This window comes from Chinchilla lanigera, unplaced genomic scaffold (assembly GCF_000276665.1).
Source record: "Chinchilla lanigera isolate Chin_1 unplaced genomic scaffold, ChiLan1.0 scaffold00146, whole genome shotgun sequence".
Classification (NCBI taxonomy): domain Eukaryota; kingdom Metazoa; phylum Chordata; class Mammalia; order Rodentia; family Chinchillidae; genus Chinchilla; species Chinchilla lanigera.
The window spans coordinates 973569-997180 of NW_004955547.1; the positions used below are offsets into that span (position 1 = coordinate 973569).

At 37.1% G+C, this 23612-nt stretch overlaps 1 protein-coding gene across 6 annotated transcripts in view; it reads left to right on the top strand.

Annotated features, from left to right (window-relative positions):
- Larp4 (La ribonucleoprotein domain family, member 4) overlaps positions 1-23309 on the top strand; it is a 65890-nt gene extending 42581 nt beyond the window's left edge. The window contains exons 10-17 of one of the 6 annotated variants that reach the window (XM_005411878.2): positions 4767-4979; positions 5440-5543; positions 11808-12020; positions 13077-13125; positions 15461-15619; positions 17661-17785; positions 17890-18058; positions 18677-23309. In XM_005411878.2, coding sequence (XP_005411935.1) covers positions 4767-4979; positions 5440-5543; positions 11808-12020; positions 13077-13125; positions 15461-15619; positions 17661-17785; positions 17890-18058; positions 18677-19015 — 1371 coding nt within the window. In that variant the 3' untranslated portion in view covers positions 19016-23309. The remainder of the gene's footprint in view (positions 1-4766; positions 4980-5439; positions 5544-11807; positions 12021-13076; positions 13126-15460; positions 15620-17660; positions 17786-17889; positions 18059-18676) is intronic. The other 5 variants (XM_013508449.1, XM_005411880.2, XM_005411881.2 and 2 more) reach the window with 5 other exon arrangements.
- Positions 23310-23612: the final 303 nt, after the last annotated feature.

Sequence of the window (23612 nt, forward strand, 5' to 3'; positions counted from 1 at the left end):
GGCACTAAAATGTTTTGTGTACAATAGAACATTTCCAAATAATGAGTAGTTCTTTCCAAATAACTTCATAAAGTGTTTGTTCAGTAGTTCACAGCTTATAATTCCAGATCTCAACATGAACATTAGGTATAATGTTTTAGTAAGGGAAGTGAAAAACAATCTTAGTACCTTCAGCTTCATCTCAGTTAACCGCATTTCCACATTAACATCCAACTACCTGGGATCACTGGTGATACTTGCTCACTATCTTTACGTGGTCCCATGAATCTGCTTTGAAACTTCTGTCATTGTTGCTTACCATTGCTTAGGCTTGAACAATTGGAGTAGCTTCACAGCCACTAAGCCTTCAGCTTTTCCATTCTCCACATTGCCACCAGAGCCACCATTCTTAAACTGTAATAACACATACTTTTTTTTGACATAGTCTTCATTTTGCATGTGATACAGCTATTCTCATCATTACTTGTAGGTGTAATACATTATTCTTACTAACTCCTCTCTGTTGTGTTCTTACTATATATCCATTTCTGTCATAACACTTTACATATGTGAATTTATTTTATCCTTAGAAGAACATAATGGATAGGTACTCTCGTTTTTCCTCTTTCTATTAGTAAATCAAATGAGAATAACCTACCTGGTTTCACAAAACTAGTAATGTTACATGTATAAAGCAGTATGTCTGACACGTGTATGTCTTGTTGCTGTGTGGTAGGTGGTATTACTTGTTTTTATATTATAAATGAGCTCTTTGCTCAGTGTCATTCTACATCCTCCCAACAGGCTGGGTCTGTGGATGCCTGTGCTACATCCAGCCTTTCTCTGACTTCCTTTTCTTTTCTCTATGGGCCGGGGATGTAGCTCAGCAGCATAAGCGCTTGCCTGGCAAGCTTGAGGTCATGAGTTTGATTCCTGGCACCAAAAAATAAATAAATAAATAAATCTTTTCTCTGTTACCACTTCTTCCTATTTTGATGTTTTTCCTAGTCTTCTAATAAATTCAAGGCTTGATACTTCAGATTAAATTTTGATACATCTTTTCATTAATTGGGTACGTAGTATAAGGAATCCACTTCCTTTTTTCCATATATGGAAGAACAATTGCCTGAGCATATATTTGTTGACGAATCTGTCCTTTTACAGCTTGTGTGTAGCACCACTTCTCTGAGACCTGTTTCAAGTTTTTTGATTTTGTTGATCTCTACTTCTGTAAACCAGTACTGTTACTTTAATTACACCATAGTTTTACAGTATCCTTACTTGCATATGCACTTTCTTTTTCCTTGTTCTTATTTTTCAGAATTGTCTTGACTATTCTTAGACTGTTACTTTTTCGTACAAATTTCAGAGTGTTAGCTGCACGTGTAATCCCAGCACTGGGGAGGCTGAGGCCTTGCCATGAGTTCAAGGCCAGCCTGCACTGCATAGTGAGACCCTGCCTCCAAAAAAACCCCCAAAAAACCAGTAAATTTCATAGTGTTTGTCTAGTGTCACAAAAAACACAGTTAGATTACTGGAATTGTATTTATTGCTTAAATTGATTATAAAGGGCACGTTAGCCTAAATTTATTTACTTTTGTGAATAATATCTCAGTACTAGTGCAGATCTGGTTTGGTATTTTTTTGGTACCAGGAATTGAGCTCAGGACTTTGTGCTTGCCAGGCAGGCGCTTATGCCACTGAACTAAACCTTGGCCTGCAGATCTGTTTTATAATTGCCTTCTTAAAGTAATTTTTGGGTATCTTGGTTTGATTTCTTTTTTTTTTAAGTGTTATCTTCTCCAACCTTTCCGAACCCCTTTATTATATTGAGTGGTTTGATGGATCTTTTGGATTATCAGCCTGAGAAGTGATATTGTCTACAAATAAGCATTACATTTCTTCACAAAAATTGGTTTTTGTTTGTTTTTTTCTCTTCTTTTAAAAATAATTCTTTGGATAGCCATCTGACAGTATTCCTGCCAGAAAATTCATACTTGCCTTCTTTCCTTCTTTTTTTTTTTTAAGTGGTGCTAAGAATTGAACTCAGGGCCTGGTATGTGGTAGGCAGTCACTTTACACTGACCTACATCCCCAGCCTTCACATTAATTTTTATATTATTCCTTAAAACTACATAACCGAACATCTGGAAAGACAGATGGTAGAGTCAGGAATCCTGTATTTTAGCTGTGGTTGTTTTCAGCCACCAGCTCTCATTTTTGAGTATGTCAAACTACCTGTAACATTTTGTTTCCTTATAGTGCACATACTCATTGTATCTAAATTTCTGTGATTCAAAAGTGATGATCCTGACCTAGGGTCACATCCATTCACACTGTCATTTATTTTTGCATAGTATTACCCAGTATATGTAATGATGTGTCCTTTTCCTTTCCTGGCTGTCAAAATATTTTATCTTTGGTTTTTAGTAGGTTGAGTGTGGTGTTTTCAGTTTTCTTTTTTCTTTTGTGGTTTTTTTTTTTCCCGGTACCGGAAATCGAACTCACGACCTTGCACTTGCCAGGCAGGCACTGTGTCACTGAGCTAAATCCCCAGCCCCCGTGTTTTCAGTATTTTGAAACAGGATCTCACTATGTATTTAAGGCTGGCCTCGAACTCAAGAGATCCTCCTGCCTATAGGTATGCACCACCATACCTGCCAAATGTGGTTTATGTATACTGTTTGGATTGTATTTGAAATTTTCCAATCTGTAGGTTGAATTTATCTTTTTTTTTTTTTTTCTTCATGAACCTAGGTTTGGACCCAGAGTCTTCTCACTGAGTTACTTCTTTATTTTCACCTAACCTTTTTTTTTTTTTTTAAAGAGTCTTGCTACATTGCCTAGCCTGATCTCAAACTTGTGATCCTCCTATCTCAGTTTCCCAGAGTGATGTGCACCATTATACCTAGCAACTTTCACCAAAGTTAGGGACTTTTTTGTGTGTGTGTGGGGTACTGGGAATTGAACTCCTGATCTTGTGGTTGCTAGGCAGGCCCTTGCACCACTGAGCTGTATCTTCAGCCCTAGGGACTATGCACCTAGTAGTTTTTTTTAAAAAAAGTTCATGTTGTACTTCTACCTCTTTATCTTTTGGTACTCTAATTTTATGTATGTTAGAATACTATGTACTTAATGTTATTGTGATTCTTCGATCTTTTTTTCATTATTCTCTGAACTGGGTAATTTCTGTGGATTTGTAATTATCTTAAAGTTAAGTGACAATTTCTTTTGCTATCTCCAGTCTGCTGAGGGCTGCCCAGTGAATTTTTTATTTAATTTTATTTTAAAAAGCCATCTTTTTATTTGTGGTGCTATGGATTAAACCCAGGGCCTTGTACATGCTAGGTAATGGTCTATTATACTAGGGTTTGAACTCAGGACTGTTTGCATAGTAACAAGTGTTCTACCACTGAGCTACACCCTTAGCCCAGTAATTAATTTCTTTTTTTTTTGTACCAGGAATTGAACTCGGGACCTTGCACTTGCCAGGCAGGCACTTGTGCCACTGAGCTATATCCCTGGCCCCCAGTAATTAATTTCTTATCACTTGATTGGTTATAGTTTGAGAGTGGGAAGGAAGGGGTTCCTGGCCAATTGCTATAACGGTCATAAAACATGTATCATGCCTTAAAATGGTAACGTTATACTTTTGGTTTCTCACATCAGAAAACAATTTGATATTTATACATGTGTGTCCAGTTTATTTCACTTAAGAGTATGGTCTCAAGGTATATGCATTTACCTAGGAATGTCTCAAGCTTATCCTTCTTTATGGCAGAGGAGTACTCAATTGTATTAAAAAACACATCATCTTTATCCATTCCCCAGTTTACTCTCAACCTAATAACGTTTCTACACAAATACTTTTCTCCCTGCTCCCCTCCCCGCTTCATTTCAGATTAACAGTATAATTTGGAAATCACTTCATAGTAGAATTTGGAGCAAATTCCAGATTGTTAGTTGAAGATTATATGGATGGATGTACCATAGTGTACTTAGTGATTGATAGACTGTTCTCTGTGTGTGTGTGTGTGTGTGTGTGTCTTGCAATTTTAATTTGTATTTATCTGGTAATTAAATGATTTTGAGCATTTTTAGTTTTTCATATACCTCTATTTTAATTGCTTCTCATGAGCAAAATTTGGCGTGTTTCATGTATTTGTGCCATTTGCTTTTTTATTTATGAACGCTCTTCATGTCTCTAATCCATTTTCTATAGGATTAGTAGGTCTTTTCATGTCTATTTTTACAGTTCATATATTAGTGCTATGGGCACTCTGGTTTTGATACAGGGTCTCACTATGTAGTGCAGGCTGCCCTTGAACTTGCTTATGTAGCTAATAATGGTGATCCTCCTGCCTCAACCTCTGAAGTGCTGGGATTACAGGCATGCACCACCATACCTGGCACACACTCGATGTGATATTATAATTCTATTATTTTGACATTTGTGTTTTTGCCTTGTTTATTGTGGCTTTTCCTGTGCATACACTTATTAATTAAAGCCATCTTTTCTTCTGTAATTCCTTCTTTTGTCTTTTTGTTTTTCATACATGTTTTCTTTTTCCTTTGCATTGATTGCACAATAAGCAGAAATGGTTCAGTGTAGTGTAAAATGTTAAAATGTAAATTGAGGGCCGGGGTTATAGCTCAGCAGCACAGCACCTGCCTGGCAAGCTCAAGGTCCTGAGTATGATTCTTGTTACCAAAAAGGAAAAAAAAAGGTAATACATTGGTCTAAATGTGTTTAGTCTTTTATTATAATGTATTGTTCTTGCTTCTAGGCAAGGATAAAAGCCATCAATACATTCTTTGCTAAGAATGGTTATCGATTAATGGATTCTAGTATGTACAGTCAGCCCATTCAAGCTCAAGCACAGTATGCTTCACCAGTCTTTATGCAGCCTCTATATAATCCTCACCAACAATACTCAGTGTATAGTATTGTGCCTCAGTCTTGGTCCCCAAGTCCTGCACCTTACTTTGAAACACCACTGGTAAGTGAGATCCTTACAGGATAATCTAAAATAACAAAATTTTTAATTCAAGCTGAAATTTGAAGTAATCAGCCGGAGTAGTTCATTTGCTGATACTGGTTATGACAGAAATCTAATCCTCCTTACTAAATGTATAGATTGAAAAAGAAAGAAAGTAAGTTAATGCTTTGGCTATTGATTTCCACAATTTTATTCTTTAAACTTTCTGGAATGAATTGAAAAGAGTACATAAGTCCTATCTGATTTTAAGTGCTAGAATTTTCCTTCTTTGAATGACCTGGTGACACATGCTCATGATTCAAGAGATACATGATGTGAATATTGGAAAAGTGAGTTAAGTAAAATATTTGAAATTATTTTTCCCTTGTGAAAGGAATTGATGCTAGGTTAACTCATATCTCTTGTGACCCTCACTCCATATTTCCCATTTATGCAGTGTAAATGTGAACTTTTCTTCTAGGCTCCCTTCCCCAATGGCAATTTTGTGAACGGCTTTAACTCACCAGGATCTTACAAAACAACTGCTGCTGCTATGAGTATGGGTCGGCCATTCCAAAAAAATCGGTAAGGTAGAATCATAGCTGAAATTTAAACACTTCCCAATGTGTCTTAAGGAATTATGGTTGTTAATAGCAGTACTACTGGGAGGACTTCATTAAAAAGTTTGCTTGTTTTTACAAAAAAGCATATAAGCAATTCAGTCTAGACTTCATAAAGCCACTTTGACCTCGGCTGATAACAGATATGAAAAGAACGGCAACTCAGTAATAAAAAGAATAGAAAAAATATAGTAGCCACTGTGTTCGCTTTTGCCTGGTGGCCTTCCCTCACTGTGGGGTGTACTTCTTTCCCTACTTTTACTTGGCCCAAACTCACTCTGCAGAGCCTGTTTCTTTTCCTACCTATAATAAAACTTTGTAAGCCGGGCGTGGTGGCGCACGTTTGTAATCCCAGCACTTGGGAGGCTGAGGCAAGAGGATCATTGCGAATTCAAGACGAGCCTGGGCTGCAAAGTTAGCTCAAGGCCAGCCTGAACTGCATAGTGACACCCTGTCTCAAAAAGACAAAATAAATAAATAAATAAAACTTTGCTACCGTTACATATATATATGTACATGTATATCCACCATTTAGTGTCTAAATGTTACTTAGTATATTAAATAGGTAATATTTTAGAAAAACCTTTGGGGTTAGAAATGTTAAGTAACTCTGGGCGTGGTGGCGCACTCCTGTAATCCCAGCACTTGGGAGGCTGAGGCAGGAGGATCATTGCAAGTTTGAGATCAGCCTGAGCTACAAAGTGAGGTCAAGGCCAACCTGAACTGTATAGTGAGACCCTGTTTCAAAAAGACAAAAGAAAAAAAATGTTAAGTAACATAATTTGAGCAATAAATATTGGGATATGTGTCATAGCAGATTTTGAAGAATTGTCTTTTAAAGTGATTTCTATGAGCTGGGCATAGTAGTGCGTGCCTGTAATCCCAGCACTTGGGAGGCAGAGGCAGGAGGATTGCCACAAGTTCGAGGCCAGCCTGGGCTACATAGTGAGTTCAAAGCTGGTCTGAACTACTTGGGGAAACCCTGTCTCAAAAAAAGGGAGGAGTGGCTTCTATGAAGTACAGTATAGTAGATAGTAACTAACATTTAATATCTCAGGCTCTAATGATTAAGAGCTTACATTTCTTTTTTATCTATTTTTGTAACATTGTAAGGTAAGTATGGTAGTGTGTATATTTTATAGAAAAGGAAATTAAGACATAAAAGGTCCAGTGTTCCTTCCAAGAACGCACAGTGATGTCAGATCCAAGGTTTGAGCCCCAGGAGTTTGACTTCAAAAGCTGAATTTAAACATAATTTTTAGAATAAATTTTTAGGAGTCTAGGGATGTACCTCTAGCATGCTTGAGGCCTTTGATTTGATCACCAGCACTGGGGGTAAATTACTAGGAGTCCTGGAAACTAATTCCTATCAAACAAGATATTTTAGGTTTTTCTCTTCATAGATGTCAGATGATAATCTCATTATTGGTGTGACATTATGAGAGCATATGTAACTAATCACAGAATGAAGGGCTGATATGTAAATGGTTTAGATCTAATTGTTTTATAAGCCTGATTTGGAGAATTTTTAAAAATGGTTTCTTTTCAGTGATTTCCAGTCTCTGTCAGATCTGAATTGTCCACTAACTTTTGGCAGAGAAACCATATGGGATGTGTCTTGCGAGGTTTTCCTGAAATAGGCTGTATTGGAGAAAGGAATTTACAGTATAAAAAGTATTTTTGGTGCATTCTAAATGAATCCTTCAGCACTACAATAGTCAACATTTTTGGACTCAGTTTTTGGCTGAGGCAGGGGGATCACTTGGTCCCAGAAATTCAAGTCACAGCTCAAAAAAAAAGAGGGGAAAACTTTATAAGGAAAAGATTATTTGTGTCCTTGTAGATGACTTGTTTAGTTTGGTTAATAGCAGTTAACTGTAAAATTCAGTATTGTTATGACATAGAAATACAAGTACACAGACTCCTCCATCCTGCATCCTGGTGCTTGAAAAAGATTAATTTCCACAAGCACACAGAGGCAGTGAAGTGTGAATAGAAAAGACCTTCATTATTAAGTAGTTTTAACTCATTTATAGATGAAGAAATTGAAGGCTAAAGAAGATAACTATCTTGCCAGGTTGTGGCTGGTTATTATCATTGGGCCTAAGATACATCATCCAAACATCATTCTCTCTCTGCCATAAACTGGCGTGCTTTTTTCTTAAAAATAATTCCATTAGAGGGCTGAGATATAGCTCAGTGGCTGAAGCGCCTGCCTGGTAAGCGCAAGGTCTTGAGTTTGATTCCTGGTACCAAAAAATAAAACAAACGGACAAAAAAATAATTTCATTAGAGTAAATCAGCCTCTTTTGTGAGAAGATAATTGATTGCTCATGATTAGAAATAGGTTTGTAGGGCTGGGGATGTAGCTCAGTGGTAGAGGTACATATCTATTGATTTTTGCATATTTCTTTGAAAGTGTGCTTTTGCATTAAACAGGTAGAATAAATGTCTGTTACTAGCTCACAGATGATCTTTTCACACTTGTATTCCCAGCTACTTGAGAGACCAAGATAGGAAAATGGAAGGTTTGAGTTCAGCCTGGGAAACTTAGCAAGACTCTGTCTGACTCAAACTAAATTTTGTTGTTGTTGTTGTTGTTGTTGTGAGATGAGGTCTTACCATGTAGTTCAGGCTGGCCTGGAACTCACCAAGGTCCTCCTGCCTCAGCCTCCCAAGTGCTGGGATTATAAGCATGCGCTGCCACACTCAGCCTCAAACTAAAACTTTTTATAGTCTAGGGATGTGGCTCAGTAGAAGAGCACTTGTCACCACGTGTGGTGGCACACACCTGTAGTCAGTCCTAGACCTCAAGAGGCTGAGGCCAGCCTGAACTATGTAGCGAGACCCTGTCTTAGAAAAAAGAAGAGCGCTGGTTTATGGTTGCAGGGCCCTGGGTCCAATCCTCCCAAATCCTCCCCAATCCTCCAAAAATAAGTAAGTCCTTTGATAAAATATTATACTAAGCAGGCATGATGGCCCACACCTATAATCCATCACTCTGGGAATCTAAGCCAGGAGAATGACAAGTATAAGTCCAGCTTGAACAATTAAGGAACTTAATGAGACTTCGTCTCAAACAGTAAAGGACTGAAGGTGTCGCTCAGTGCAAAGGCCCTGGGTTCAATTCCCAATACCACCCAAAAAAGAAAAAAATTAGATAAGTTCATGGTTCTTCCTTTGTCACTGTTATTATCTGCTTTGCCTTCTGGGTAAAGGGGTGAAATTATAAATCCAGGAATGACAGTGCCTTTGCCTATATGGAGGCACATCTGTGGCTTTGAGGGTGTGGGACTGGCTTAGTATAATTTGAAATTTTCCATGTTATAGAAAACTATTCATGTATAGTGTTTTCCTTTTTGGTACTGGGATTTGAACTCAGGACCTTGTGCTTGCTAGGCTGGTGCCACACCATTGATTTTTTTTTTTTGTTTTTTTGTTTTTGTTTTTGTGGGTTTTTGTTGTTGTTGTTGTTGTTGTTGTTGTTTTTTGAGACAGGGTCTTACTATGTGGTTCAAGCTGGCCTTGAACTAACTTTGTAGTCCAGGCTGTCCTCAGGCTCTCAGCAGTTCTCCTGCCTCAGTCTCCTGAGTGCTGGGATTATAGGCATGTGCCCCCATGTGTGGCTTTTTCCATATTTTTAGAATCTTTATATATTTTGCATCTTCTTCCATATGTTTGACCAGTACTATACAGGTTGTTGTAAATTTTTAATTAGACAAATAATGCATAAATATTTCCCCTCATAAATATAGAAACATTCCAGAAGAAACCACATAGCTTTTTGACCACCAACCCAATCTTTGTTTCTTTTTGCTTTTAAGAAGTGATAGCTAAGAGGCCGTTATGTTTTTAGAAAATTGTTCATCAGAGCAGAGAGTGGTGTTGCACACCTGTAATCCCAGCACTCAGTGGCTGAAGCAGGAGGAGCACAGCTTCAGACTGGGTACTGTACTGACTCAGCGAGACCTTCTCTTGCAAAATAAAAAAGAACAAAAGATGTAGCTCAGCACAAAGGAGAGGCCCTGGGTTCAATCCCCAGTCCTGCCAAAAAGAAAAGTGGTAAAGGAGAAAGTACAAGGCTTTGGGATTGGTGAATTAGCTTTGTGACAGCCCAGTGATGATCGCTAATCCTAGAGAGAATCGGACTCACTTTCAGATGTCCAGACACTTTTCTATCTTTTTTATTTTTCTTTCACCTCTCTTTCCTTTTAGTCTTTTGTCACTCGCTTCTTTCTTTTGTTCTTTCTCTGTGTGGACTGGATTGAGATTGTAAGTCCCTCTCAATGAAGGGTAAGATTATGAGATCTGAGGGCTGTTGAAATTTAGTGATTTATCCCTGAGGCCTGTTGAAATGCACGGTGAAAACTGGGTGAATAGTAGTTTGTGAACTGATTTAACAACCCCTCCTTCATGAGGTCATTTTCAGGTATGATAGATAACATTTTAAAAACTCCTCTTATGGGATATTCTGCATTTTTTGTTGTAATTCTCTGAAAAGATCTTGTAAAGGTGGACTTTTTTTCCTTAAATGTTAATAATAACCTTTTTTTCCCCCTTAATACTGGGAGTTGAATTCCCCAGGACCTTCACTGAACTATATCCAGAACCCTTTGAGACAAGATCTTTCCAAATTGCCAAGGCTGAGATGGTCTCTGAAATAAAATAAGACAGTTAGATACATTTTGAGATAGGGTCTTACTGTGTTGTTTAGGCTGTCCTTGAACTTTCTAACCCAGTCTGGTCTTGAACTTGCAGTGATTCTCCTGTCTTACTTAGCCTTCTAAGTGCTGGGATTACAGGCATGCATCACCGTGCCGGATTGTACCAGAAATTGTTAATCTGTGTTGAGAAAGCCATCAATGGGCAATGTGTTACTGGTATTATAAATATGAAACCAGATTATTAAAAACAGGTTATATAAACTGCAAGTAGTGGGGAAATACACACTCACACTTTTTTTAATTTGTAATGGAGCCACAAGCCTCAGTTTCTGAGGCTTGCTTTAGAAGTTTTTGTTGTTAATTAAAATGCATTTTCTCCCCATTACCCTACCATAGTTTTATCTACATACAGAGTTTTAGGAAGTTGGGTCCTTATATTCATCATCCAAGATAAAAGCTACTTTTATAGAAGCAGGTTTGTTTATAGAGATTTTAGTTTTTCTTTTTTGTTATTTTTACTACATTGCATGTCATGAATTCACACCATGCTGTTGGTTGTATTGCTCTTTTTTTTTTTTTTAATTTTTTTTTTTTTTGGTACTGGGAATCAAACTCAGGACCTTGCACTTGCCAGGCAGGCACTTGTGCCACTGAGCTTATATCCCTGGCCCTGCAGTATTTTCCTAATTTTCTTTCATATGAATCTTAAACAATTTTGACTTCATTTGGTGAAAGCTGAGATTTTAGTATATTCTAGTATTTCTCACCCTTTTCCCTGTCACACCCATAAAAACCTTCTATGTCTATTATTTTTTCTAATTTCTCCCTCCCTATGGCATGGATTTGGCAAGCACAGGTCCTGAGTTTGATTCCTGTACCAAAAAAAAAATGTTGAATGAGCATGGATTATTGTATGTCTCCTTACATAATATATGTATGCCTGTGCTGTATACATGAAATGAGTATGTCGTCTTCGATATTCGCACACAACTGCTAATTTTTACTCCCATTAGTTTTGCTATTAATTGAGAATCTGTGGCATAAACTCATTAATAAATTTAAAGCCTGAGCCAGGTGTGGTGGTGCATGCCTATAATCCCAGCACTCAGGAGGCTGAGGCAGGAGGATCACCATAAGTTCGAGGCCAGCCTGGACTACATAGAGTTCAAGGCCAGCTTGGACTACATAGCAAGACTCTGTCTCCAAAAACAAAGGACAACCAAAAAAACGTAAAGCCTGGCTGATGTAGCTCTTTCAAGACTGCAGTTGGTTTAAACACAAAAACAAAAAGTTTAAATCCTAAATATACTCTTGACTTTTAAGGTAGAAGTAGCTTTATCGCCAAAGAACCTTGAATTTTCCCCCACATGACTCCAAGCACAAATGTAATGTTAGAAATTCTTTTGCCTTTTAAAATATTATATCTGAGACATAAAAGGAGTAACATTTTTATGACATAATTTTCTTTGTAGAAAATCAGTTTAGTTATGTCAGTTTTTAACCAGAAGAAAAGTTTTTCAGTCCTGATTTATACTTTCATGTATATGATCTTATATTTCCTATAGTGTGAAGCCTCATTTTAGGCCATCCAGTGGTACAGAACACTCATCAGAGGGCTCTGTGTCATTGGGGGATGGACCATTGAACAGATCTAGTTCAAGGAACTTTGCACCTGAACGACATAACCCTTCAGTAACAGGGCATCAAGAGCAAACTTACCTTCCAAAGGAGACTTCCACTTTACAGCTGGAACAAAATGGGGACTATGGTAGGGGCAGGTAAGGAAATAACTGTATACGAAATTTCCTTGATCCTACTGTGATCATCCTAAAGTTTTAAAGACCATGATCTGTTGATTTTTTTTGTTTTAACATATTGGTATGAGATCATGTTGATATATACATTGATTACATAAAATGGGTAAATAGTTTCTTGTTTTATATTTTGGTGGTTTTTTTTTGTGGTGCTGGATATCAAACCCAAGGCCTTGAACATGCTAGGCAAGCCCTTTGCCACTGAGATACCTCTCTACTCACAGTAGGACTTTTTCATAATAAGGAACGTAGAGTATCCATATAGAATATAATTCTGGTTTTTTGTTGTTGTTGTTGTTGTTGTTTTTGTCTTTTTGAGACAGGGTCTTGCTATGCAGTTCAGGCTGGCCTAGAGCTCACTTTGTAGCCCAGGCTGGTCTCAAACTCACAACAATCCTCCTGCCTCAGCCTCTCAGGTGCTGGGATTACAGGCATGCGCCACCATGCCTGGCTAGAATATAATTCTGAATCGGGTTTATAGTCTGAAGTTCAATATAGTTTGTTGAGGAAAGAACAGTTTAGAAGAAAAATAGGATATCTATCTGCCTTAGTTTTAATTTCTCCCCACCCCTGAACTATGGGAGGGGGGTTATATAATGCCCACCATGTCTAAATTACACTTTAATATGCTTCCAATAATGGAGAGAATATTCCTAATAAAACTGATCCACCTCCCCCAAAAATGTAAAACTAGAGGAGAGAGCAAAAGAGCTGAAAATTAGCAAAGTTTGTTAATTGCATGCACTAATCTGTCAGAATAAAACTCATTAATCTGTATAACCAATAAAAATATGAGATCTTTAAAAAAGTGATCCAAATAACTTGGTGGAGGGGGGGTGGTAGTGACATTTTGATAGATTGGTTCAGATTCCCTTCAGAAGAATGTACTTATCTTCTAATAATAAAGGAGAATAGCTCCAGGTTTAGGAAATACAGGTAATTTTAAGTAGAGATCATTCCATCTTTGATAGAATGTGTATATTTTTAGGGGTTGTTTTATATTCTCTTTTTTGTTAAAAGGAGAACTCTTTTCAGAGGTCGAAGACGACGAGAAGATGAAAGGATCCCAGTGAGTATTTTTAACCTTTGATTATATCCGTTAAATTGTTTTTGGCCCGTTTGGTTTACTTATTTGGTTTGACTTGTTTGTGATCTTTTCTTTTGTTTTTCTTTTTTTCCTCCTGGGCTTTAATCCCAGCACTGTGGGATGCTGAGGTGGAAAAATCAAGACCAGCCCAGGCAGTTTAATGATATAACAAGAACCTTTCTCTACATAAAAAAATTAAAGGGTGGAAGATATAGCTCATATAGAAGGCCTTGGGGGTTCAATCATCGGAACTACAGAAAGAGAGTGGGGAGCGGAGAAAGAAAAGGAAAGGAATACGTAACATTCACATTTTAAAAATAAACATGAAAAGTTCAACTATTACATTATTGATGGCATTTAAATAGTTTGTCTTTTGCTCTTATAAGCAGTACTATCACAAATAATACATTGATAATCTTGTAACTATCATTTGCCATATGTGTATTCTATATCTGAAAGAGCCCCTTGGATTTCTGGCTCACAATTCAGTAATCAATGCCAAATACTAGTTTTTAGTCCCATAAACAATAGACAAAAGTTCCCATTTATCTATGGCTTTAGAATATATGTTTAATTTTTTCCACTATGAGAGAGTATATCATTTCTCCTACCCTCTTCCCAGGTACTAGTGTTTGAACACAGAACCTTTACATTGAGCTACATCACTGGCAAATCCTGCCTTTGTTTTGTTGTTGTTGTTACTTGTTTTGGGGTTGTTGTTATTATTGGGTTTGGTTTTTGTGTGTGTTTTAGGAGGGTCTCACTAAATTGCTTAGCTCCCTAAGCTGGGGGTAGAATTTGTGATCTTCCTGCCTCTGCCTCAGTGGCTAGCATTATAGGCTAGTTTTAGAAAACATTGTAGATTTTAAAAATGCTACATTTGAATTTTAAGTTTCCTAATTTCAAATTATTAATATTTTTGTTTTGTATGGTTTGGTTTGTAGCAAATGGTTGCCATTTCTTAAGTAGAAGCAAAACCAGTTGACAAATAAAAAACGTGAGAAGGTCTGAGGGTTCTCAAGAACCACCTCACCTGAATCTACAGATATATTATAAATATGTACTATAATGCTTATTTGTTGTAAAAAGAAAAAATTTTCAAATAAGAAAATGTATTGTAACACAAGAATAATCTTTAAGTAATCTTTAAAATAGTGTTGATTTTCCTTTATAACTTTATACTGTGGGCAGCCATGAAAATTAAAGCAATGACATGCTGTCCACATGAATTACTTTTTTTCTGTGAGACAGTGCTTTACTATGAGGTTCAGGCTGGCCTTGAACTCACTGTGTAGCTCAAGCTGGCCTTGAAATCATGGCAGTCATCCTTTCTCAGCCTCCTGAGTGCTAGGATTTCAGACGTGCACCACCATACCGGGTTCCGCGTCAGTTTTTAAGTCACCGTCAATGATTGGAGAGAAGAGAAACTAGTTTTGGGGATCTGTTAAATGCTGAAAATGTCTGGATTGAGTTCTAAAAGTTGGAGTGAAGAAAAAGGAGGCAAGCTTGCCTTCCAGAAGGAAAGGCAGATTAGAGGAGCCCTTGTGCAGGAGGGAGATCTTAGCTAGAAGTGACATTTAAGATTTACAAGCTTACAAATAGCTAATTTAAGTGATAAAATAGAGTAAAAGATGAGATTATTCAGTATGCTGTTTGAAGTATCCAAGTGAAATCTGAATAGAGACAGCAAATAGGCCAGTGTATATCTGTGTTTCATGTAAAGGCCTAACCTGAAAGTTTTTAAAGTGTACAATTCAATGATTTTGCACAAACAGTTGTACAGCCATGACCAAAAAAATGAAAATGGTTGTTTTAAGAGTTATTTTCTTGGGTGTAGTGGTGCACACCAAAAATCCTAGCATTCTAGGAGTCTGGGCAAGATTGTAAGCCCAATTTAGACATTCAGGAACTCAGCTAGACCACATCTCAAAATATAAAAGATTTGGGATATAGCTCAGTGCAGAGGCCTTGGATTTAATCGTCAGTACCACTGATGAATGAATGAGAGAGATTGAGACAGGCACTGTGGCATACACTTGTGGTCCCAGCACTTGGGAAGTGAAAGCAAGTGGATTGAGAGTTCAAGGCCAGGCTGAGCTACATAGCAATGCTCTGTCTCAGAAGGGGGTGCAGTGCATCAGACTGGTGAAGACTAGTGAAAGCTCAACCAAGATGAGAAGCTAAGAATTTATAGGGAAAGAGTTATGTGCATTAGGTAGAGGTATTTTTGTTTGTTTTCTTACAGTTTACAGCTTCTATGGCAAAGAATTAGCAGATATGATAGGCATATGACCGTTTATTGATTTATATCTTCTAGCGACCCCATCCTTCATCTGAAGCAAAGTCTCCAACACCAAAGTTTGACTTATTAGCTTCAAATTTTCCTCCTCTACCTGGGAGTTCATCAAGAATGCCAGGTGAACTCCTTTTGGAGAATAGAATGTCTGATGTTATTAAAGGTGTCTGCAAAGAAAAGGTAAGCATCGAGGCATGCAGTGTGGTTCTTTCACCAAGTGATGCTATATCTTACTTAAATTTTCTCTTTCAATTTTAGACATTATTTATTGACTTTAGGTTTTATAGTTGAGATCCTCCACTCCCCACCAGGTAATACTAAGATCTTCCTGCTCAGCTTCAGGTAGCTGGGGTGATGGCCATGTGTCACCACGGCCAGCATACAGCTGCTTTAAACTTAGTATCACTAATCAAAAGGCATTGCAAGTCAGACTGGAACAGGCCATTGTTTGTAAGACACTGAGTAATATGTATTTTTTTCATAGCTGACACATATTCTGTGATTGTTTATTTTCTCTTGCTTTTTGTTTTTTTGTGGTTTGTTTGTTTCGTTTTAGACAGGGTCTTACTATGTAATTTAAGCTACTCTTGGACTCATGGCAGTCCTCCTGCCTCAGCACGTGCCACCATGTCCAACCTCTTCTTGTGTATTAGGAATTTTCCTTAGTCTCCTTTATTAGATCTCCTTTTCTTCTCTTTTTAGTTTTATTCTTGAGTATTATAGTGCCTGTGTCTTCCATTGTTTCCTAAATAAGTGGTTATGAGGTATAAATTTCTTGATCTTGAATTCTTTTTTTTTTTTTTTAAATCTTTTTGAGATAGGGTCTCGCTGTGCAGTTCAGGCTGGCCTTGAGCTCACTTTGTACCCCAGGCTGGTTTCGAACTCACAACGATCCTCCTGCCTCAGCCTCCCGAGTGCTGGGATTACAACGCCCAGCTTGATCTTGAATTCTAAAAATTTATTTTGGTGTCACTTAATCAGTAGTTTATCTTCAGGTAGACTTCTCTTTTAGAAGTGATTTCTCCGGGTTGGAAATGTGTCTCAGTAGTAGAGCAACTTACCTAGAGTGCACATTTGATCCTCAGTACCACAAAAAATGTAATGTTATTTTTTTTCCTTTTCCTTCTTTTTGACTAGTATGAATAATGCTACTATGAACATTTGTGTAGACTTTTTAAAAGGATTTGCCAGATGGTTTTCTAAAATAGCTATATAGGCTGGGCATGGTGGTACACACCTGTAATCCCACCACTCTCAAGGCTGAGGCAGAAGGATTGCTACAAGTTCAGGACACCAGCTTGAACTACATAGTGAGACCCTGTCTTAAAAAAAAAAAACGAAACAGCTGGGGATATAGCTCAGCGGCACAAGTGTCTGCCTGGCAAGCATAAAGTCCTGAGTTCGATTCCTGGTACAAAAAAAAAGAAACAAAACAAATAAGCATACATACATAGAGAAAACAAACAAGCTGCTGTATTGTTTTACATTGTGTCTTGGTTACTTTTCTGTTGTTGCTGAGACAAAATACCCGACACCCAAAATTAAGGAAGGAGAGGTTTATTTAGCTCACAGTCTGTGGAGGTTTCAGTCCATACTCAGCTGGCTCCAATGCACAGTGGCACATGGCAGAGGGCAGCCATTCATGGCTGCCCAAGACAGCAAAAGCAGCCAGAGAAAAAGGAGGAAATGGCAGCGGCAAGCAGCCTGTTTCCCTCCCTTACATTGTATGCAAACTACCTGCCCCAGGGCAGGTGTAGCACTCACACTCATAATCCTAGCATTGGACTATGGATCAATCAAAAATCTAGAAGCCCACACCATGACTGCATGAGGATTTGAGGGGACATGCAGCTACAAACCGTAACACATTGCTACACTCAAGGTTAGATTTCCAGTATTCATATATCATCACCAACATTTGTTAAAGTTTGTCCTACTTATTACAGTCATTTTCATGGGCATAAAGTAGTTTTCTTTTTTTTTTTTTTTTTTTTTTTTGTTTTTCTCCGGTACTGGGAACCGAACTCACGACCTTGCACTTGCCAGGCAGGCGCTTTGCCGCTGAGCTAAATCCCCAGCCCCATAAAGTAGTTTTCTACTGTGGTTTTAATTTACCTTTCCTTAATGTACAATTAAGCATCTTTTCATGTGTTTATTGACCATTTGTGTATCTTTTTGAGATAATGCTTAAAAGTAATTTTGAGCTATCTTTTACTTTAAGGAGGATGAAGATTTGAGAGTTAGTGGCCCAGTGCCTGCAGAGGATGAGCAGACAGACTGCACCTCAGCCCAGCAACTCAGTATGAGTACCAGTCCTCCATGTGCAACTGAACTTCCTGTGTTAAGGTACAAGTTTCAGTATAAAAGGTGACATTAACTTACTTTTTCTTAGCAGTAGTGCAGCAGTTCCTGTGTACTCTACTAAGTCTGTTGCTGGGCTTTTTTCTTAGCACAACTCGGCAAGAAAAGGATACAATAAATGATTCCACTGTTCAGAAGGATGTTCTCAATCAGATGACTACACCAGTTTCTACCCCGAGTCCTGCAAAGCCATCAAGAGCGAATACAGCTTTACCATGTAATAGTAACATAAATGTACCCACAGCTGTGCCCCTACAGGTAACTCAGAAGTTTGGTGTATGAGAAAAATATATAATAGATTGGAGATACATAATTTTTTTTCACCTGGCACTTTTTTGGAGCAGTGTCATTTGGAAGTAGCCCAATTAGAACTGCTTGCATTAGAAAGAAGCTAAAGGAGGTTAAGGTCACTGAAGAGATGGGACATTTACACAGATGGGGGAGTGAAGACTTTACTGTCAGCTTCTTTTGATTGCTTTTTTTGATCGTATTATGCTTAAAGGAAACTTACTATTCAGATTGTGGTGAATTTATCATTTTTAAGATAGTGGAAAGATACCTCAACCCTCCTAAAAGTACTTTTGTTTTATGTATCACACTGAACAAATCTCTGGAAACCATAGAGGCCACTCATTGTATTTGCTACATTCCCAGCATTACACTTACATTTACACACACACACACACACACACACACACACACACACGTTTTAATTTTTTAGTGAGATAGGGTCTCACTAAGTTGCTAAGCTACCCAGGCTGGAGTCAAATGTGCTATCTTCCTGTGTCAGTCTCCTACTATGCTGAAATTTAATCTGGTCTTCTTTTTTAGGCATTTAGGATACTTCATCACTAATTTTTTTCTTATCCCTTCCAGGAACCCCGCAAGTTAAGTTATGCTGAAGTATGCCAGAAACCTCCTAAAGAGCCATCTCCAGTTCTTGTGCAGCCCCTGCAGGAACTTCGCTCCAATGCAGTGTCTCCCACCAAGAGCCAAGAGAATGGAGCTCCTGAGAAGTCTGTTGAGAAACCACAGGAGAAGCCAGAAGCAAGGGCTAGTAAGGATTATTCTGGCTTCCGAGGCAGTACCATCCCTAAGGGAGCTGCTGGAAAAATCAGGGAACAGAGACGCCAGTTCAGCCATAGGGCTCTACCTCAGGGAGTGACTCGACGTAACGGCAAAGAACAATATGTGCCACCCAGATCACCAAAGTAAAACCAAACAGAAACTACTCAAAAACACTCTCTTCCCATTAAACTTGAGCCACGGCTGTTTGAACTGCTTTGGAGGGGAAGGAGTAGCCAGGAAGGATATAGAAAGTATGTCCTTAAATCATTACGGATTTTGGAGTTGTGAGCTGTAGGATCCCAAAATTCATCTCTAAAGTGATTTTTAAATGCTGGAGGATTCTAATCAATATAAATATACATATATAAATATATATATATACACATATATAAAAATATAATTTTTCTATTTTTGTTTTTGATTTTAATTTTCAGAGATTTTCTGCCTGGAATCAGTTTTGAGGGTTCAGATTTAGCTTGGGGGAGAACCATTCATCCTTCAGTATAGGAGATGAGGGAATGAGAGAAAATATTTTTTGAAGAAGCATTTCTGTAAAAATTAGAAATTACTTTTTTTAATCTATTTAAAGTTTGGCTTTGAGAATGCCATCTCCGACTACATGGCCTTGTGGTGCCAAGCAGGTGGGTGGCTGGGTGTCTGTTGTTGGTGGGAGCGCGTGCGAGAGTGATTTCAGCCAAATTGTTGTCATGGGAGTAAGTGATTTAAAACTGAATGTAATACTTGAGTAGATTTTAGTTTGAGATTTAATTGTCTTTTTGACTTTACTAATATTTCATTTAACAAGCTGTTAAAGCACTGACTGTACTTGGAGATGTGACTACCAATCAGTTTGATGCTCAAGGAAGGAATAGGGTTACTCAGAATAAATTTAAATTTCATTGTTGACCTGAACAAGTCAAATGGATTTCAGAGATTTGAATTCATGCCCGCCTCTTCAGATGGGAAGTAGAATTTTTTCTTTTTACTTCATGTGTCATTCTGTTCCTTGACTGCCCATCCTCAGAAGCAGAATAACCAATCACCTATTAAATTGTACATTTCTGACTGCTTTGACCAGTCTAGTCAAATCATATAACTATTGTAAATTTTGGAATTGAATGAAGTATTTTATTCTTCTGTTCTCATACTTAGAAATGTAGGTCCCAGATTTGTAGGTCCAGCTGCCTCTTTTGCAATTTGTAACTTTTTTAAAGTTTAAATTGTATTCAAGAGAAAAAATTTTAAAGGATTAGAGAACTTTTTTTGTCTTTAGTTTATTACCCTCCTTTAGTCCCCTTTTCAAAAAAAAAAGTTTGAAATTCACTGAATCAGAAAAAGCAAGTCAGGGCCAGGGATATTGCTCAGTAACACAGACGCCTGCCTGGCAAGCTCAAGGCCCTGAGTTCAATTCCCAGTACCAAAAAAAAGAAAAAAAAAAAAGGAAGTCAAAGATAGTTTAAGATAAGATAGGAAAAATGATTGAAGGAAATGAATGCATAATTTTTCAGTGAATAAAATTGTAGCTGTCATATCAAATAGGGAAGTTTACATGCTGGTATTTAGAAAATGACTAAAATATTAAAAATCATGTTACATTAATCTGTTTTGAGTCATACCATGTTCAGAGTTCTGTGTAGGGTGTGGTTTTCTTTTTTTCTTTTTTGGGGGGATAGTTTGTAATAGAACTGTCCCTTATGTTAGTGACTTACATATGTACAAATTGAAACTGTAAATTGTGAACACTGGAAAGCACCATTGTGACATAGAATATAAACATCTTAGTAATATATTAAAGTGAATGTAAAAGGAGGTAAAATTACATTACTGTGAAATTCATCTTCCAACTCTAGGTTCAGCTTTGGAGATTTCTGTTAGTGGGTAACTGTTGAGAGCTTGGAAAACACTGCACATTTCTGTTCACGCCAGAATTATTATTTGTAACTTATTCAGCTTGGCAGTTGCTTATGATTTAGTGGATTGATAAAATGGCATAATATATTTACATAGTTTGAAACTATTCATTTCTACATTCTATTTTTAAAAATCATCTACTAGATGAAACAATAAACTACCTGTGCTACAATTTTGGAGTTTAGGTCCTTTAAAAAAAGAATTAATAATCATTGGCTACATCTATGATAAAAGTGATTTTGATTTACTTAGATAATGCTGCAGTTGGTGGAAATGATAAACATTTAAAATGTTAACACCCTGTGAATGCATTGGATTTAAGAGAATAAACTTTTTGTAAAAATCACTTGTAAAGATTATAAACTTAATTACTGCATTTAAAATGAAACCTGTTTTTTCTGCAGCGTGTCACAGGTGTAGGCTCAGATTACTTGTATGCTTGTGTGATTTATTGTTAGTCCACCAAGTTCTATATATCTAAAGATTCTGTTTTGTTTTGCTTTGTTTGTGGTGCTCGGGATCAAACAAACCCAGGGCCTCACCACATGCTAGCTAAGGGCTTCGCCAGTGAACTGTAAAACCCTGGTCCTGAAGATTCTAACTGAAACACAGGAAAGGGGTGTTTTTTAAAGGAAGTAAATGTATTCTTTCTTTTCTCTAGACATTGAAAGTAGAAGTTTAACGACACGACCAGTTTTTAATTTGTTTGAAATCGTAGTATTTTTAAAATAACTTGCCTCATTACGTGTAATAGTTCCCATTTGATGGGATATATAGGGAAGAATGTATGTGCGTGTGTATGTGTATAAAATATATATATTCACAGTCTGTATTTAGTGTTTATTTTATTATAGCAGATTTAAGGTTTGTATCCAAATGATGCCTGTGAGTTATGTGATACTGTTGACTTTTTTGCAGCATTACTCTGATGAGGGTGAGTGTTTATTCTAGTTCAACTATTTATTGGTTCTTTAGATGGTGGAATTTAAATATCAAATTTTTCTCTTCACACTTACAGCTCAACATTTCCTTGGGCTCTTGAAACCTCAAAGTAGGTAGAAATGATAATGAATATGGTACAGTGACCTGCCATAGTTCTTACTGCATGAAGAGAAAAGCCACACAGTTTCGTCACCTTGCACTGCAAAGAGAAGGTACATAGGGGCGTTGTAAAACCTGTCTCCATTTTCTGTTTTGGTAATTAAGATTTTCATAGTATCTAGAATCAGTCTCTAATCTGAATAATCTTAGTTTTGCCAAATATAGCCACTGGCATTTAAAATAGTGATCCATTTAAATTACTTTCTCAACTGCATTTTGAAGGAAGATAAGACCTTTCAGTGATATGGGTTTGTTGTCTTTTTTGCTTAATTTGCAGGTGATGAAATGACATGCAGAAGTCTAATTTAATTTTGGTAAATAAGGCTAGCTTGGATATTGTTTCACATTCCTTTTTTCTTTGAGGGGGCACTGGGAATCGAATTCAGGCCCTCAAGCTTGCCAGGCAGGCGCTGCACCACTGAGCTAAACCCCTGGCCTCTCATTCTTCTTTTTAAAGAAATAAATTTGCTTTGTAGAAGTCTTAATGATGGAATGTTAGCATCATCATCACTAGTGTAAAGGAGAACAAGAATAACATTGCTGAAACAGAAAAATAGTATTTAAAAGTTACTGAACACTTTAGTTGCATTAGTTATGGCCTTAATAATTAAGTCTCTTGGTTTATATAGCCACTGGTTTTACCTTGAAACTGCAACACTGGGGTTAAGTCTCTGATATTTGCGTTGGCAATATACATTAACCATATTTTTAAATGTACCAGGTTTTTTTAATAGAAAAGGTAAAACTCAAATGAGAGCGGTGTATTCCTTCTGAGGGATTTTTACAAATTCTTAAAATACGATGGGGTTTTTTTCTAATTTTTTATATTTCCTTACAATTTTGTGGCCATTAATTTAACTTTTTTGGTATATGCTAATGTTGCTAGACTGAGCTTTCAAGAAGACACACAGACATTTCCATTTCATTAGCTAACTGACGTTTTAAAGTTGTGAATTTGTTTTTTAAGTTGAGAGTAAATTCTCTTTGGAAATTCACCTGATAACTTCATGTTTATTCTTAAAAGCTAAGAAATTTTTATGACTTTGATTTTGATAGTTCCTAAAAGTACAACTCATAAGACAATTACTGACAGCATATTAAATGGTTTTATTTACAGTTTTGCAGTAGAAAATTGATTAGCATATGGAAAAAAATATCAACATCAGTGTTGTTTTTTTTTTTAAACGTGTCTCAAGTGACGCTTCTCAAGTGTTGGGGTGTGGTGAATCAGAACCAATTATCCAACTTCTATCCATTGCTTAGGTTCGTTTCTGTTGTCAAAACTGCCCCCCACCCCACCAATGGTATGACATATGCTCATGCATAAAATGTTAAAATGAGTACATCCTTGTATTTGTATGTTTTCAACATTGCCAAGGTGCTATGGGAAATTAACAAAATTAGAAAAAAATAAAATTATTAAAAAGCAGGACTGGTTTCCTTTTCTCCAGATGTACATCTAATGACAATGTGTATTTACTTTTCAGTAATTTTATGTATATTGCTGACTCTTTAGTCCTGTCATTGTCCCAGTTTCAGATGGGTTTTTGTTTTGTTTTGTTTTGTTCTTTACAGGAAGAGGGGCAGGTATTTGTGAAACAGAATAGAAATACAAGAATCAGTTTTGTGATTCCCGGGTTTTCTTCCAGTTGTTTGAAGTGGCATGCAGTTATTGAAGGAGGGGAAAAAATCAAGTTAACGTGCTGTTCAAGGATTCTGTTTTCGTAAGGGC